Raw genomic sequence first — 17,667 nt, forward strand, 5'->3', positions numbered from 1 at the left:
AAGATTTTAAAGGAAGGAAAATGGGTGCCACATCAACTGAACGAAAGACAAATGGAAAACCAAAAAGTCATCAGTAAAATGTTGCTTCAGCGGCACGAAAGAAAGTCTTTTTTGCATCAAATTGTGACTAGCGATGAAAAGTGGATTTATTTTGAGAATCCCAAACGCACAAAATCATGGGTTGATCCAGGTCAAACATCAACATGGACTGCAAGGCCAAATCGCTTTGGAAAGAAGACAATGCTCTGCGTTTGGTGGGATCAGGAAGGTGTGGTGTATTATGAGCTTCTAAAACCAGGTGAAACCATTAATACTGATCGCTATCGACATCAAATAATCATTTGAACCACGCTTTGATCCTGAAACTACCAGAATGTGCTAGAAGACACGGCAAAGTAATTTTGCTTCATGATGATGCACCATCGCACACTCCAAAATTAAAGACACATTAAAACAGCGGTTCTCAACCTGTGGGTCAAGACCCCTTTGGGGGTCAAAAGACCCTTTCACAGGGGTCACCTAAGACCATCGGAAAACACATATATAATTACATATTGTTTTTGTGATTAATCACTATGCTTTAATTATGTTCAATTTATAACAATGAAAATACATCCTGCATATCAGATATTTACATTAGGATTCATAACAGTAGCAAAATTACAGTTATGAAGTAGCAACGAAAATAATTTTATGGTTGGGGGTCACCACAGCATGAACTGTATTAAAGGGTCGCAACATTAGGAAGGTTGAGAACCACTGCATTAAAAGATCTTGCCTGGGAAGTATTAACTCACCTGCTGTATTCACCAGACCTTGCTCTTTCAGATGACCACTTGTTCCAATTTGATGGCACACACACTTTCTGAGCAGCACTTCAAAACACATGAAGAAGTGGAAAATTGGGTCTCTGAATGGTTTGCCTCAAAACAAGAAAAGTTCTATTGGGACGGTATCCACAAATTACCTGAAAGATGGGGGAAATGTGTAGCTAGTGATGGACATTACTTTGAATAAAGCACTTTCGATGTTTCTCTTGAAATTAGCGTGTTTTCTTTGATTACAAAATCCGCATTATTAACTGATACACCTAGTATAGTACACTTTAAGTTGTAAAATCAAAGTTGTTTCATGGCATCATTTGATTGAAATAAAAGGTATGTTATAAACAGGAACTGAAACACTTAACTTTATCTGGTCCGTGGACCAACAGCTTGGCCAGCCTCTGTGGCTGGGAGCTTGTTAGCAGCACATAACATCAGTCCAGATACGCTGAGTCAGAATCTGTAGCTAGATCTTCAGGGTTTTATGTGTATACTAGAGGCCCGGTGCATGAATTCGTGTACCAGTGGGGTCCCTCGGCCTGGCCTGCGGGATCGGGCTGAAACTGGCTCTCTGACATCCCCCAAGGGGTCCCAGGTTGTGAGAGGGTGCAGGCCAGGCCGAGGGACCCCACCAGTGCACAATCGGGGCTGGAGAGGGACGCGGGAGGTTGGCCAGCTGGGGAGGGACTGCAGAAGGGCTCCAGAGCATGTCTGGCCCACCTTGCTCAGGCCCGATTGGCCAGACCCCAGCAGCAAGCTAACCTACTCGTTGGAGCGTCTTTTCCCTGGTGGTCAGTGCACTTCATAGTGACCAGTCGACTGTCTGCCTCCTGGTGGTCAGTGCACATCATAGTGAGTGGTTGAGCAGCCTTAGTATCATTAGTATATTACACTTTGGTTGGTTGAACAGCTGCCTGGTCAACCAGACACTTAGCATATTAGGCTTTTATTATATGGGATTAAAGATGGAGAAGTGCTGTTTGCTAGACTTCATTTAGGTTCTGCGTATTGCCACCATCAGCATATAATGGAGAAACTGGTTTTTGTAGTAATTGCATTCATTATGGAGTTGGTGATCAATTTTATAGTTCAGTTATTAAAATCTACATGAATAACATCACCTATTTATGATTTTATTTTGAAATTTTTAGATTTTGAGAAAACTTAGAATTGCCAGACATGGTAATAGCTGTCAGACTTTTATAAGTATTTCATTTTTTGGGCTAGAATTTTTTAAAAGTTCATAGCTCTTTTTTTTATATATATATTTTATTGATTTTTTGCAGAGAGGAAGGGAGAGGGATAGAGAGTTAGAAACATCGATGAGAGAGCAACATCGATCAGCTGCCTCCTGCACACCCCCTATTGGAGAGGTGACCACAACCAAGATATATGCCCTTGACTGGAATCGAACCTGGGACCCTTCAGTCCACAGGCCGACGCTCTATCCACTGAGCCAAACTGGTCAGGGCCATAGCTCTTTTTAGATATAAACTATTCTTTGTCAGATACTCAATATTCTTAATCAGGTCTCCCATTCATTAAAGTTAATATATATGGAAATTATGCTGCTCCCTTAGTGTTAATTTTATATTTTAAGTTTTATATATGGGTAACATTTTTTATCAAAACACCTCAATTTGAAAACAGTTTGGTAGAAAATTACCTTTGTCAAGTGATTTCAGTAAGTTTTGAATTGCTAATGGTTATCAGTTTAATACTATTTATAATAAAACACTCTTTTTTCCAGGAATTATTAATTTTCTCTTTGATGATTAAAAATAAATTACTGAAGTAAATACCAGGTATTACTCATGTCCAAAGTAAAAGAGAGAGAGACTGAACACACACCACTAAAAAGTTCTACACCTTTCATCTATACTCTGTGGAATGGTCCTAAAAGACAAAAGCATAAAATATAGATTATTGAGAAAGGTCTTTTGTGTGCATGTGTGTTTGGTTAGAGTCCAGGGGTGGGCAAACTTTTTGACTCGAGGGCCACAATGGGTTCTTAAACTGGACCCGAGGGCCGGAACAAAAGCATGGATGGAGTGTTTGTGTGAACTAATATAAATTCAAAGTAAACATCATTACATAAAAGGGTACGGTCTTTTTTTTTTTTTTTTAGTTTTATTCATTTCAAAGGGGCCGGATCCAGCCCGCGGGCTGTAGTTTGCCCACGGCTGGGTTAGACCCATGTGTTTTAGATTCACATTTGTAATTCTTAAGAGACTTTTAAAAGCTTTCCTACTGCCCTAACCGGTTTGGCTCAGTGAATAGAGCGTCAGCCTGCGGACTGAAGGGTCCCGGGTTCGATTCCGGTCAAGGGCATGTACCTTGGTTGCAGGCACATCCCCATTGGGGGCGTGCAGGAGGCAGCTGATCGATGTTTCTCTCTCATTGATGTTTCTAGCTCTCTATCCCTCTCCCTTCCTCTCTGTAAAAAATCAATAAAATATATTTTTTTAAAAAAAGCTTTCCTACTACATATGTGGTTTTTAAAGAGTGGGTGTGATAAAATATGGAAATTACAAAGACTAATAAGATTAAATAATTTATTGTAAGGTGTACAAAAACTCATTTTATGGTTTTATATTTCTCTCTACTTGGCTTCATTATAATCCAAACTTAAAAAAAAATTTTTTTTAATCCTCACCTGAGGATATTTTTTCTTTTTTTTAAAGGGAGAGTGGAAGAGAGAGGTAAAGACAGAGAGAAATATCAATGTGAGAGAAACACATAGATTGGTTGCCTCCTGCACAAGCCCCGACCAGAGCCCAGGCCGGTACATATTCTAAAACAAGCTAAGTGCCAAATTTAAATCACTTTGTATTCTTGTTTTTCGTGGGTACCTATAATTTCTAGTTACTATGCTAGGACTGTGGGTATAATAGTAAATAATAAGGGTCCAAGATTTGATGCCCTTGACCGGAATCGAATCCGGGACCCTTTGGTCCACAGGCCAACGCTCTCCAGAGGTCCTCAAACTTTTTAAATGGGGCCAGTTCACTGTCCGTCAGACCGTTGGAGGGCCGGACTATAGTTTAACAAAAAACTAGTCGACTGCTAAGCAACAGGCAGCAGCGGCAAAAACACCCGGCGGGCCGGATAAATGTTTTTGGTGGGCCGCATGTGGCCTGCGGACCATAGTTTGAGGACCCCTGCTCTATCCACTGAGCCAAAACAGCTAGGGCCAAACTTTTAATTTTTTTTTAATATGTATTTTGATTTTTTATAGAGAGGAAGGGAGAGGGATAGAGAGTTAGAAACATTGATGGGAGAGAGACACTGATCAGCTGCCTCCTGCACACCTCCTACCAGGGTTGTGCCCACAGCCAAGGCACATGCCCTTGACTGGAATCGAACCTGGGACCTTTTAGTCCACAGGCCAACGCTCTATCCACTGAGCCAAAACGGCTAGGGCCAAACTTTTAATTTTTAATGGACAATATTTCATGATATACTTTTGTTTGTATAATATGGAAATGCTTACTTATTTAATTGATACTTCATAGACTTGGACTAATGTTCATGAAGTCCTGGTGTCTTTTGGAAGAAGAGTTTTGTGCTACCCACTTTACCGCCATTTCAAGCTGGTGACGAAAGCCTGCAGAGACACTATAAAGATATTGCAACTAGGTGAGATATTATTGTGCTTACAGAATTGAGAATGAAAAATTACAAGTTTTTAGGCTGAGGAAGTAATACTCTTTTTTTCTATATGTAAATAATGAAATGACTCATCCAACCACTTTTCCTCCTAGGTGTATGTAAAGTAATAGTCCCTCTATACAGATGTATAATCACACAAATCAGGTGTTTCTGAAAGGAGTGGGAAGGTAAATAAAGAAGTACACACCATATTCCAACCCACTTTGTATTTAGTAGATTTCATCATTCAGTGTTTCTTGGGTGCTTATAATTCCTAGGACTGTGGGTATAATAGTAAATAAGATAAATTTCCTGTTCCTATGAAGTTTTCAGTTTTACCTGGATGACAGATGATAAATAACACACAATTTCAGAATAGAGTGAAATGCACTTTGCTTGCAGGGGTACAGTGATCCACTAGGAAGAGGCAAGGGGACCTGGGCTTGGAAAGGCTTTCCAAAGAAAAGCACAGCTACTCACAGGACTTGTTTTTGTTGTTAATGTTTTTTTTTCTATTGATCTTACAGTAAGGGAGGGAAGGAAGGAGGAACAAACTGAGAGAGAGAGAGAGAAAGACATGTATTGATTGCCTCCCGCACAACCAATAGTATTAACAAGTATTAACAAGTATGAAAATAGTATTAACAATACTTAAAAGGAAAGCACAGTTTTTGAAGAGTATGTAACTTTCCTTTTCAAAACTGTGTCATAATTTTTGTAAATTTTCTAAAACACCTGATCAAAATATTGCTTGTCAGTTGTTCAAAAATGCATTTGAAGAAAATGTTCAAGTATGAAATTAATGTTTAGAATTTTTTATCACTATTTTAAGGATTAGTTGTATAATCAAGTATGTCTGTCTTTTTGTTGAACAAATAAATGTTCATTGTGGAGAATTTTGAAAATAGGGGAAGTGCAAAGAAGAATAAAGAACTGTAATTCCTCATATGAAATAATGTCAGGCACACATCACATTTGTTCAGTGACTGTAGAGACAAACATATATATACTTCTTCAATGACTGTAGAGACACACACACACACACACATACATATATACATATATATATATAATCTTACACATATAAAACTTATTTCCCATCTGTATTTATCTTTTTTTAAACAAAATAGGGATAAAGCTATGTAAATACAATGTAACTTCTCTTTAAATTAAAAATACAGAATACTTTTTTTTTATTATTACTAGAGGCCCGGTGCACAAAAATTTTTTTACTCGGCAGGGCGGTCCCTCAGCCCGGCCTGTGCCCTCTCGAAGTCTGGGACCCCTCGGGAGATAACGACCTGCTGGCTTAGGCCTGCTCCCGGGTGGCAGAGGGCCGGCCCAATCCCTAGGTGCAGCCCCTGGTCAGGCTCAGAGCAGGGTGGATCGGGAGGTTGGGGCGCCGCCCTCTATCACCCACAGAGCAGGGCCGATCAGGGGGTTGGGGCGCTGCCACTGTCACACTCAGGGCAGGGCTGATGGGGAGGTTATGGCTCTACCCCATCACACACAGAGCAGGGCCCGTGGGGGTGGGGGGGTTGGGGCGCCGCACCCTATCACACACACAGCAGGGCCGATCAGGGGGTTGGGGAGCTCCCCCCTATCAGGCACAGAGCAGGGCTGATCAGGGGGTTGGGGCATCTTCCCCTGTAATGAACAGAGCAGGGCAGATAGGGAGATTGTGGCCCCGCCCCCTGTCACACACAGAGCCACAGGGCGATCAGGGGGTTTGGGCGCTGCCCCCTGTCACACTGATCCCGGTGCCGGGAGGCCTCTCAGCTCCGCTGATCCCGGTGCTGGGAGGCATATTACCCTTTACTATATAGGATAGAGGACTGGTGCACAGGTGGGGACCGGCTGGTGTGCCCTGAATGGTGTCCTGGATCAGAGTGGGGGTCCCCACTGGGGTGCCTGGCCAGCCTGGGTGAGGGGATGATGGCTGTTTGCAGCTGGTCACACACCCTTCAGGGTGGGGGTCCCCACTGGGGTGCCTGGCCAGTCTGGGTGAGGGGCTGAGGGCTGTTTTCAGGCTGGCGGGTGACTGAAGCTCCCAACTGCTCCTTTTTTTCTTTTTCTTTTTTATTCTGGGTCAGCTTTAGCTCTGGCTCCAGCTCCGAGGCCTCTGCTGCTGAAAGCAGGTATCTGGTTTGTTTGGGTTCTATAATCGAAACAATGTAGCAACTCCAGCTCTGAGATCCCGGCAGGCTGAAAGCAGGTTTCTGGGGCTTTGTTTAGCTTCTATATTTGTAACAATGTTTGAAGCTGCAAGCTCAGAGGCTGGCAAGGCAGGCGGGGAACGTTGGTTTCCTCCATCACTGAAGCAAGCAAGCCTCATATTCGCTTCAAGCTGCCTGGCTGCCGGCCGCCATCTTGGGTGGCAGTTAATTTGCATATCTCACTGATTAGCCAATGGGAAGGGTAGCGGATGTACACTAATTACCATGTTTCTTTTATTAGATAGGATTTTGTGATAATAAATTTGCCTGTAGCCGTTAGCAAGGGGGCAACTTTGCTTTTGGCATGTCTGTTAAATGAAGCTATATAATTTCATTAGGTAATGGTTGCTATGGATTCTCATTTGTGGCCTTAATTCTATAACTTTTTTGATAAAAATCTCTGGAGTACAGTCTTATTCCTATTGCAGATACCTGTGGTTAGGGCTCTCACCACAGTCCTGTCCGATTGCATTAGTCTCCTCCTTGTCACAGTCTGACTTCTACCAAACTCACCTATTTACTCCCCTATTTCCCTACTGGAGCCATCTGCTCCAGCTAAATACTTTTTTTTTTTCTGCTATTCCCTGAAGCACCCCATTTTAAGTCCACGTCTACTCCTTTTTATGCCGTCCTCTGAGCTGGCATACCTACTCTTTTCTTCACGCACTGAATTATTTGCAGCTTCAGATCTTGCATTGTCTGTTAGCCTGGCAGTGTTAGGGAGCTGTGTGACTGTGAGAGGCAGTATGTTCCAGGGTGTCCCACTGTAGAGACACCTACACAAGTTTCAGCTGAAGAGTTTTAGGTTGTGTTTTTTTTTTGTAAAGACTTACTGTTGACTTTTAAAACGTTAAGTTGGTAGTTATAAAAATAAATGTCTTCCCCTGTACTCCACCCCCCAGAAGAGAAAGAGACTGACATATGCTCCGCCTGGTATTTTCTTCTCTGTGACAATTAAAACTATTCAAAAAATTCTTATAGTTTAGTTTGTTCTTCCTTGAATGTTTCTGTTTGGATAACATGGCTAATTTGGTTTCATCACTTCTGTGAGTTTTGATTGTTCAGTGAGTCCTCACCTAATGTCATCAGTAGGCTCTGCGACTTGAAGTGAAAGAGAAGAAAACCAGTTTTACCATAGGCGACTTGATATGGACAAGCATTCAGATTGTACAAAGTTGCAGTGAAATGAAGTGAAACAAGTTATTTAAGAACCTGATGTATTTCTTCCTCCTCCTGCCTTCCACATTACCTCCTTTGTAATTAAAATTGGCCTGTAGAGTGTGTGGTGTAGTCTACACGAATCATCTATACTAATAATAGCCTAGGTGGTGTCACACCCTCATTCGTCACAAGATGGCCAATTGCCCGTGACCCCTCCCGACAGGCCCGGCCTCAATCCACCGATTCGGGCTGGGTTGGCCAGACCCCACCCATGCACAAATTCGTGCACTGGGCCTCCAGTGATTGCTGTGGCTAGGACTTCCAGTACTATGGTGCATAACAGTGGTGAAAGCATACATCCCTGTCTTATTCCTGTTCTTAGGGGAAATGGTTTTAGTTTTTGCCCATTGAGTATGATGTCTGCTTTATTGTGTTGAGGTATGATTCTCTATTCCCACTTGGCTGAGAGTTTTTATCAACAACGTGTTAGATTTGTCGAATGCTTTCTCGGTGTCTAATGATATGATATTGTGATTTTGTCTTTCATTTTGCTTATGTGATGTATCACATTTATTGACTTACTAATATTGTACCAGTCATGCATCCCTGGGATAAATCCCACTTGGTCATGATATATGTACTTTTTAATATATTACTGGATTTGATTTGCTAATATTTTGTTGAGGATTTTAGCATCTATATTCATCAGAGATATTGGCCTGTAATTCTCTTTTTTTGTAGTGTCTTTGTCTGGTTTTGGAATTTGGGTAATGCTGGCCTCAATTTTGCTTGGAAGTGTCCATTCCTCTTGGAATTTTTGGAATAGTTTGAGAAGGATAGGTGTGTTAGTTCTTTGAATGTTTGGTTAAACTCCCCTATGAAGCTATTTGGAACAGGGCTTTCATTTTCTGGGAGTTTTTTGATTAGTGCTTCTATTTCATCAGTTGTTAATGGCCTATACAGGTTCATTTAACAATCAGGAGGAAGTAATTAGAGTGAACAAGAGGGTAGTACTTGATAGCTTTTCCCAAGTGGTTTTGTTGCTTTGTTTTTGAAGTAGTGCTATGATGTTTTGTTTTCAGTCTCACTTTTCTTCAGTTCTTTAAGTTGAAAAAAAATGTAAGTTAGTACTAGATAATTACTTGACAAAAAATATTGACATAAATAAAGAAGTTGAAAACTAAAATATAATTCCCAATGGTGTTTTGAAAGTTTGAATTAGAAGAACATTATCTAATTGAAGTTATGGTGCATGTAAATATTCATTTAGTCTGGGTTGCTTCTTTTTGTTTAATATATCTAGTTGTGTTCATAGTACTTTTTTTTGGTAACCACAGTTAATTAGCTATAGCAATAGCATATAAGGCTTATTCATAATTCTTAAGGAAAATATAATGGGCTTTGGCCCTAATAGTGTGATACAATTTTATGCAACAAAGGAATATGAAAAATATTCTAAAGAACAATTAAAACTCTGAACTGCTATATATTACTTCCTGGTGTCTGAAATTCTCAGTTTTAAAAAATCAGATATATTTTCTTAAAGATGATTTCATTTTTTTAAATTTCCTTTAGGTAAAAGTGCAGTTTTAAAGTGTCTCCTGGATATTCACAAAATTTTTCAGGAAAGTGACCAAGCTTACATTCTAAACGATCTCTATATCTCGGACTACTGTGTGTGGATTCAGAAAGCCAAGTAAGTTTTGAATTACATATGAATTCTGTATGTTCCCATTTCAGGAATACCTACTTAACCCTGAGGAAGAACATGAAATAACCTAGGAGATAAATTTTAATGAAAGAGAAGAAGCCTCATTTAGCTACCAAACATTTTAAGAAGTAAATGGATCAACCTGGGTAGCTTAGTGAATTTGCTTAGGGAGGAAGTGCAGATGTTGAAAAGCTAATTTTACTTAAAAAAAAAAATTGGCACTGCTTAGGAAATAAATGTTAAAACAGGCAGTTATAAATATTGAATGCTATGTTATTGACTGTCCTATATAATAAAAGGCTAATATGCAAATCGACTGAACGGTGGAACGACCAGTTGCTATGACGCGCACTGACCACTATGGGGCAGATGCTCAATGCAGGACCTGCCCCCTGGTGGTCAGTGCGCTCCCACAGGGGGAGTGCTACTCAGCCAGAAGCCAGGCTCACGGCTGGCAAGCATGGTAGTGGTGGCGGGAGCCTCTCCCACCTCCGCAGTAGTGCTAAGGATGTCTGACTGCTGGGGAACAGGCTTAAGCCATCAGTTGGACATCCCCTGAGGGCTTCCGGACTGCAAGAGGGCACAGGCTGGGCTGAGGGACCGCCCCCTAAGTGCACGAATTTCATGCCTTTACCACTTTTTGCGGTGCTGGCTTGATGGTGATAAGCTCCGTTAGCTTTTTTTGTCTGGGAAGCTCTTTATTTCACCATCTATTTTGAATGACAGCCTTGCTGGTTATAGTAATCTTGGTTTCAGATACTTGATTTTCTTTACCTTGAATACTTCATGCCATTCCCTTCTGGCCTGTAGACTTTCTGATGAGAAATCAGTTGACAGCCTATGGGAGCTCCTTTGTAGATAACAAATTGCTTTTTTCTTGCTGCCTTTAAGATTCTCTCTTTGTCCTTAATTTTTGACATTTTAATATGATGTGTCTGGGCATAGGTCTGTTGGGTTCTTCTTGCTTGGGACTCTCTGTGCCTCCTGGACTTATGTGACTCTTCCCTTCACCAGATTCGGGAAGTTACCTGACATTATTTCTTCATACGTGTTCTCTATTTCTTACTCACTTTCTTCTCCTTCTAGCACACCTATGTTGCAAATATTGTTATGGTTTCATGTTGTCCCACAGCTCCCTTAAGCTGTCCTCCTATTTTTAAATTGTTTTTTTCTTTTTGATTCTCTGGTTGAGTGAATTTTTTCTACCCTGTTTTTTAATTCACTGATCCGATCCTCCTCATCTCCCAATCTTCTGTGTATTCCTTCCACTGTGTTTTTTATAGTTCTACTAGGGGCCCAGTTCACGAATTCATGCACCTTGAAAGGAACCGTGGGCCACGAGGCTGTGGTGGGCACAGGGGCAGGTCTTGGCCCATCCTCTGCGCCCCTGCTCTGCCCCTCCCACCGCGGCCTCCAGTCCCCTGTTGGCCAGCAGCCCCGCTCCCTCCGCCACTGCTCCCATGCGCTGATAACACCAGCCCCGTTTGCACCTGCTGACGGTGCAGAGCAATTGGGGCCAGCGCTGGCCCTGGGTGTGAGCGAGGGCTTTGGTGCCAGCTGCAGGTTTGAGCAGGGCCACTGCCGGCAGCAGGTGCTAGGGGGGCTGGCGCCGGCAGCAGGTGCGAGTGCACAACAGGACCGCAGTGCACGGGAGCAAAGAATTTTCAATAACCACCAGAGGCTCACCCTGATGACAGTGACCAGCTCCCTGCCTTGTTCTGTTGCCCCCACTCATCTGCTCCACCGTCCCGCCGTGGCTGATGCCTGCCATGTTCCACGCTCTGCTGCCAATGCCTGCCATGTTCTGTGCACGCCCCCTGGTGGTCAGCACACGTCATGGCGAATTGTTTCACCGTTCAGTCTATTTGCATATTCGGGTTTATATATATAGACTATAGGCCCGGTGCACAAAAATTTGTGCACTCAGGGGGTAGGGAGGGTCCCTCAGCCTGGCCTGTGCTCTCTCGCAGTCTGGGACCCCTCGGGAGATAATGACCTGCTGGCTTAGGCCTGCTCCTGGGTGGCAGAGGGCAGGCCCAATCCCTAGGTGCAGCCCCTGGTCGGGCTCAGAGCAGGGCCGATTGGGGAGTTGGGGCGCCTTCCCCTGTCATGCACAGAGCAGGGCGGATTGGGAGGTTGGAATGCCACCCTTAGTCACTCTCAGGGTAGGGCCAATTGGGGGGTTGGGGCACCACCCCCTGTCACACTCAAGGCAGGATCAATAGGGAGGTTGCGGCGCTGCCTCCTGTCACGCACAGAGCAGGGCCCATCAGGGGGGTTGGGGCTCCGTACCCTGTCATCCACAGAGCAGGGCCAATCGGGGTTGGGGCGCCACCACTGTCACACTCGGGGCAGGGCCGATGGGGAGGTTATGGCTCTACCCCATCACACACAGAGCAGGGCCCGTGGAGGGGGGGTTGGGGCACCGTCCTCTACCACCCACAGAGCAGGGCCGATCAGGGGGTTGGGGCGCCGCCACTGTCACACTCAGGGCAGGGCCGATGGGGAGGTTATGGCTCTACCCCGTCACACACAGAGCAGGGCCCGTGGGGAGGGGGGAGGGTTGGGGTGCCGCACCCTGTCATACACAGAGCAGGGCCGATCAGGGGGTTGGGGCGCTGCACCCTGTCATACACAGAGCCACAGGGCGATCAGGGGTTTGGGGATCTCTCCCCTATCAGGCACAGAGCAGGGCTGATTAGGGGGTTGGGTGCCTTCCCCTGTCACAAACAGAGCAGGGTGGATAGGGAGGTTGTGGCCCTGCCCCCTGTCACTCACAGAGCCACAGGGCGATCAGGGGGTTTGGGCGCTGCCCCCTGTCACACTGATCCCGGTGCTGGGAGGCCTTGCGGCTCCGCTGATCCCAGTGCTGGGAGGCATATTACCCTTTTACTATATAGTATAGAGGCCTGGTGCACGGGTGGGGGCCGGCTGGTTGCCGGCTGGTTTGCCCTGAAGGGTGTCCTGGATCAGGGTGGGGGTCCCCACTGGGGTGCCTGGCCAGCCTGGGTGAGGGGATGATGGCTGTTTGCAGCTGGTCACACACCCTTCAGGGTGGGAGTCCCCACTGGGGTGCCTGGACAACCTGGGTGAGGGGACGATGGCTATTTGCAGCTGGTCACACCCCCTTCAGGGTGGGGTCCCCACTGGGGTGCCTGGCCAGCCTGGGTGAGGGGATGATGGCTGTTTGCAGCTGGTCACACACCCTTCAGGGTGGGGGTCCCCACTGGGGTGCCTGGCCAGTCTGGGTGAGGGGCTGAGGTCTGTTTTCAGGCTGGCAGATGACTGAATCTCCCAACTGCTCCTTTTTTTCTTTTTTTATTTTTATTCTGGGCCAGCTTTAGCTCTGGCTCCCGCTCTGAGGCCTCTGCTGCTGAAAGCAGGTGTCTGGTTTGTTTGGGTTCTATAATCGAAACGATGTAGCAACTCCAGCTCTGAGATCGCGGCGGGCTGAAAGGTTTCTGGGATTTTGTTTAGCTTCTATATTTGTAACAATGTTTGAAACTGCAAGCTCAGAGGCCGGCAAGGCAGGCGGGGAACGTTGGTTTCCTCCATCACTGAAGCAAGCAAGCCTCATGTTAGTTTCAAGCTCCCTGCCTGCCGGCCGCCATCTTGACTGTCAGTTAATTTGCATATCTCGCTGATTAGCCAATGGGAAGGGTAGCGGATGTACGCTAATTACCATGTTTCTCTTTTATTAGCTAGGATGTCATTCGTCATAGTCACTATTTTTTTTTTCATTCTGTTGAGCGTCTTTGCTGTCAATATTCTGAACTCTGTATCTGATAAATTTTTTTATCTCCATTTCATTTATCCCTTGTTCTTTAATTTGGTACTTCTTTTTATGTCTTCTCATTTTGGCTGCCTGTTTGCATTTGTGTCTGTGGAATAAGAGATCTGCTAGGACTTCCAGCCTCTAGTGCAGGACAATGTCAGATGCTGTTAGTGACTGGCCCCGAGTATCATTTGGAGCTATTAGCAAACTACAGCCCGTGGCTCCTCTTCTCTGGCTTGGTGCCTGTGGAAAGGACCAACATGTGCACCAGGGTCTGTTTTTCCTATCCCTGGGCCCAGAAGGAGGTCAGGCAAAGACTCAAAGCTTCCAGAGACCCGCCTCTGCCTGCAGTCTGATTTTTCTCAGCCTTGATTGGCCTTAGGCTATGGACTACTGGTTGGAGGGAGAGGTCTTCCAACAGGGTGGGTCAACTGCCTCCCTTCCCACCTCCCCAGGCAAAAACCGCCTGGATAACAAAGGTTCACATGAAAAAGATGCCCTCTGCAGCATGAGGGAATGACTCAGCACAGGCAACCGGGGTGGGTGCCCTCCAAGCTCCAACCCAAGAGCCCCAACCCTGGCTTCTGCTTACTCAGGTCCAGTCCACTCTGCCCTGCCTCTGCCGGAGCCCAAGGTGAGTGGCTGCACAGTAAATTTTGTGTGTTGTTCCTTTAAAAAGGTGCCTGCATTTCCTGTCCTCTCTCCCTGGCAGATGGCAACCCCACTGCCTTTCACAGCCAGATGTTATGTGGCTACCCTTCTCAGTTCTGGTTCTCTCTGCTGGGGGACCCAGCTTGGGGTTTAGACCCCAGAGTTCTGAATGGGAACCACTCACAGCCGAGATAGGCTTCCAGACCTCAGCTGCTGTCTGCGGGAGCCCGGCCAGCCCTTTCTGCTCTCTGCACTTTCTAGTCTCTGCAGTTTCCACTTTCCATCCGTGGTTATCAGCTTCTCTCCAGCTAGTTTTCAGTTGAAATTTTTTTATAAACAGAATATTATTTTGCATATACAAACAAAATGAAACTTTTTAAAAGTTACATGGTAGATTACGTTTCTAAAAACTTTCCAAGAAAAACCTGTTTTGAGTAGAATTTATGAAAATACAGCACAATTCAATTATCGTCTCTTTTCAATGCTAAATCTCTTTGTTCTGTAACAAGTACATTCTTCCAGGTAGATTTCTCTTACTTAAATATAAAATATACACTGTAATACAACTAGGAACACAGGTTGCATACTTGCTGTGGTGCATCAGCATGGGCCTGGTGTTTGTAAGCACTGTGTGAACCGATAATGCCGTTTGACAGGCTTTCTGACATGCACAGCCTGGTCTGAGTTGTGACAGTGAAAAACCACTGACTACATTAAATGAGGTGCTTCCAGTGCTGTAGGCTGATCTCGGAAATGAGGTGCTTCCTGAAGTGGAAAGGCCTTACAGAGGCAGACTCTGTAATGGATAAGGAGTGGCCCACTTGGAACCAGCTTTAATTGTACCAGTGGTTGAAAGAACAAAAGGCTACTTTTACATGGCTTAATTATTTTTTTTCTGTGTCCCGTGTTTCTTTATTAAAATCAAAGTGATAGGGGATTAAAATCAAGAGCACCACTGAACTTTACCGTCCCGCCAACCAGCTCCCCACACCGTTTGTGCTCCCAGTGCTTAGTGAGAAGAACATAATCCCAAAGCCCTGGAACTATCTCGGTTTCTTTCCTTTTCTCCGCCCTGGGAAGGCAGACAGCTCAGTTTGAGTGCATGGGAGAGCCCAGAGTGGTGACGGGCACAGCGGGAAAGGCCTCACCCTCAGGGAACTGGACCGTGGAGTACAGCGTAGTGAAGTGAGGGCCCGCATAGCCTGGGCCAAAGTGGGGCCCTGGGGCCACAGGAAAGGATACTGGTCCCCTGAGAAAGGAGGCCTGGGAGCCTCAAAATCCTCTTTTGAGAATAGTTGCTGCTTGATCATTTGCCCTTCTGGCGACGGTTGCAGAACCGCACTCGGACCACGTCCCTTCGATCTGCTGCAGGGCGGGCTTCGGGCACTACAGGAACATGTTCTCCAAGTTGCCCTTCACTCGGGTCTCCATACTCATCCGCTTTCTCTTTCGGGCCTGCAGCAGGGTCTCTGGTTTGCATATCTCCTGCAGGTTCTCGTTGTTGTCAGCTCCCTCCACCCACTTCTGCAGCAGGGGCCAGAGCTTCACATGTTCTTCAAACTGAGCTGCAGAGCCTCAAAGCACAGATGGTCGTTTGGCTGAACACCTTGCCAAAGAGAACGCCCAGAGTAAGCCCCACATCGGCCTGGGTGTACCCCAGGGTGATCCTCTTCTGCTTCAGGAGCTTGGCGAATTGCTCCATGTCCTTCTGCAGAGCTCTCATGCTCTCCTCCTTGGGGTTGAGCTCCAGCTTCTCCTTGTCCAGCTTCAGGGCCCCAGGCAGGACAGCACAGGGCTCGGGGGAGGCCCCCTTGGAGTTGCTCTCCACCCCGGCTCCCGCCTTGCCCTCAAGCTGGGGGGTCTCCAGGCGACCTTGGGGTGCCAGCCCCACTCCAGCCTGAGGTGCACAGTGGGCCATCCCCCTGCAGACCTCATTTTGGGAGGGCATGGGGGAATCCCCCACACCTCAGCCCTGGGGGCAAGCCCCAGCCCTATGGTAGACCCGCTAGGAGGGCCTGGAAGCCCAGCCAGGTCTGAGGGTCAACCCAGCCCAGCTCCGGCCCTCCTGGCCCATTGCCTCCACCACCTGGTGGGGATGAGAAGGCGAAGTTGGAAGCCAGGTGTCCCGCCATGGGAAGGACGGTGCCCTAAGCCAGGGCCTGGTGGAAGGACATGGCTTAACTCATTTTTATTTTTTAGCAAACAGTGATTGGTAAGTTATCAGTGGAAAATAATTGAATAGAAACAAACCCAACTTTCATTCTTCAGACTATTAGGACACAGTCTACACCAGGGGTGGGCAAACTTTTTGACTCGAGGGCCACAATGGGTTCTTAAACTGGACCCGAGGGCCAGAACAAAAGCATGGATGGAGTGTTTGTGTGAACTAATATAAATTCAAAGTAAACATCATTACATAAAAGGGTACGGTCTTTTTTTTTTTTTTTTTTTAGTTTTATTCATTTCAAATGGGCCGGATCCGGCCCGCGGGCCGTAGTTTGCCCACAGCTGGTCAACACCAATGATATTTGACATTTTTAATCACTTTTCATCCTAGCATTCTTTAGGGAAAGGGTTTAGAATGCTTTTTCTATAAATTGTTTCAATGAGAACCTTAATTTAGGAAACTAGCCAGCTTCAAGCAGTAAGAGGAGAATAATAAGAAATAGAGATGAATCAGCTTGGTGAAGAATCAGAAGAGAGCATATAAGTCATTTTTACATATCTTATGTAAATAGGTCACTTTAAACATAATGTAGTGTGAATAGTGAGAAACAGACTTTTTTCTGAAGGATAAAAATTCAATCAGCTGGTGATAGACAGAATTCCAACTGATTCAGGGCTCCTCCTCTTCACTGCTCTGCCTGCTAGACTTGACCCTTTTTATTTTGTTGTTGTTGCTAATCCTCACCTGATGATATTTCCTCCATTGAGTTTTAGTGAGAGAGGAAGGGAGGAGGAGAGACAAAAACATCCATGTGAAAGAGACACGTGGATTGGTTTGCCTCCTGTGCACGCCCTGGCCAGGGATTGAGCCTGCAACTGAGGTACATGCCCTTGACTGTAATCAAACCTGGGACCCTTCAGTCCACAGGCCAGTACTCCAATCACTGAACCAAACCAGCTGGGACGAGTTGACTCTTTTTAATCCCAACATGTGAGGGGTATGTTTGTTGAAAAGAGCCAGGATTACAGATGAGGGACTTTGAAATTCCAAATGTATACTGTTGTAAATGACAGATAAAACTTTTTTATAATAGACTAGAGGCCCAGTGCACAAAAATTTGTGCACTCAGAGCGGGAAGGGGGACCCTCAGCCCGGCCTGTGCGCTCTCGCAGTCTGGGACCCCTCAGGGGATGACCACCTGCTGGCTTAGGCCGGCTCCCCCGGGGATTGGGCCTAAGATGGCAATCAGACATCCCTCTGGAAGCCCAGCAGCCCTCGGGGGATGTCCACTTGCCAGCGGGGAGCAGGCCTAAACTGCAGTCGGACATCCTTAGCGCTGCTGAAGAGGCAGGAGAGGCTCCCACCACCACTGCTGTACTGGCAGCCATCAGCCTGGCTTGTGGCTGAGCAGAGCTCCCCCATGTGGGAGCTCACTGACCACCAGGGGGCAGCTCCTGCATTGAGCATCTGCTCCCTGATGGTCAGTGTGTGTCATAGTGACCAGTCATTCC

General features: G+C 45.8%; 1 protein-coding gene and 1 pseudogene across 1 annotated transcript in view; one reads left to right on the forward strand and one right to left on the reverse strand.

Moving 5' to 3' along the window:
* The window catches only part of SHQ1 (SHQ1, H/ACA ribonucleoprotein assembly factor), an 86,370-nt gene that overhangs the window by 64,020 nt on the left and 4,683 nt on the right, over positions 1–17,667 (forward strand). Inside the window, 2 exon segments of the mRNA XM_059663396.1 lie at positions 4,340–4,463; positions 9,428–9,548. Of these exon segments, the coding sequence (XP_059519379.1) occupies positions 4,340–4,463; positions 9,428–9,548 (245 nt within the window).
* Positions 15,079–16,236, reverse strand: LOC132215192 (POU domain, class 5, transcription factor 1-like; annotated as a pseudogene).

The sequence above is a fragment of the Myotis daubentonii genome, chromosome 14 (genome assembly GCF_963259705.1).
Source record: "Myotis daubentonii chromosome 14, mMyoDau2.1, whole genome shotgun sequence".
Taxonomy (NCBI): Eukaryota; Metazoa; Chordata; class Mammalia; order Chiroptera; family Vespertilionidae; genus Myotis; species Myotis daubentonii.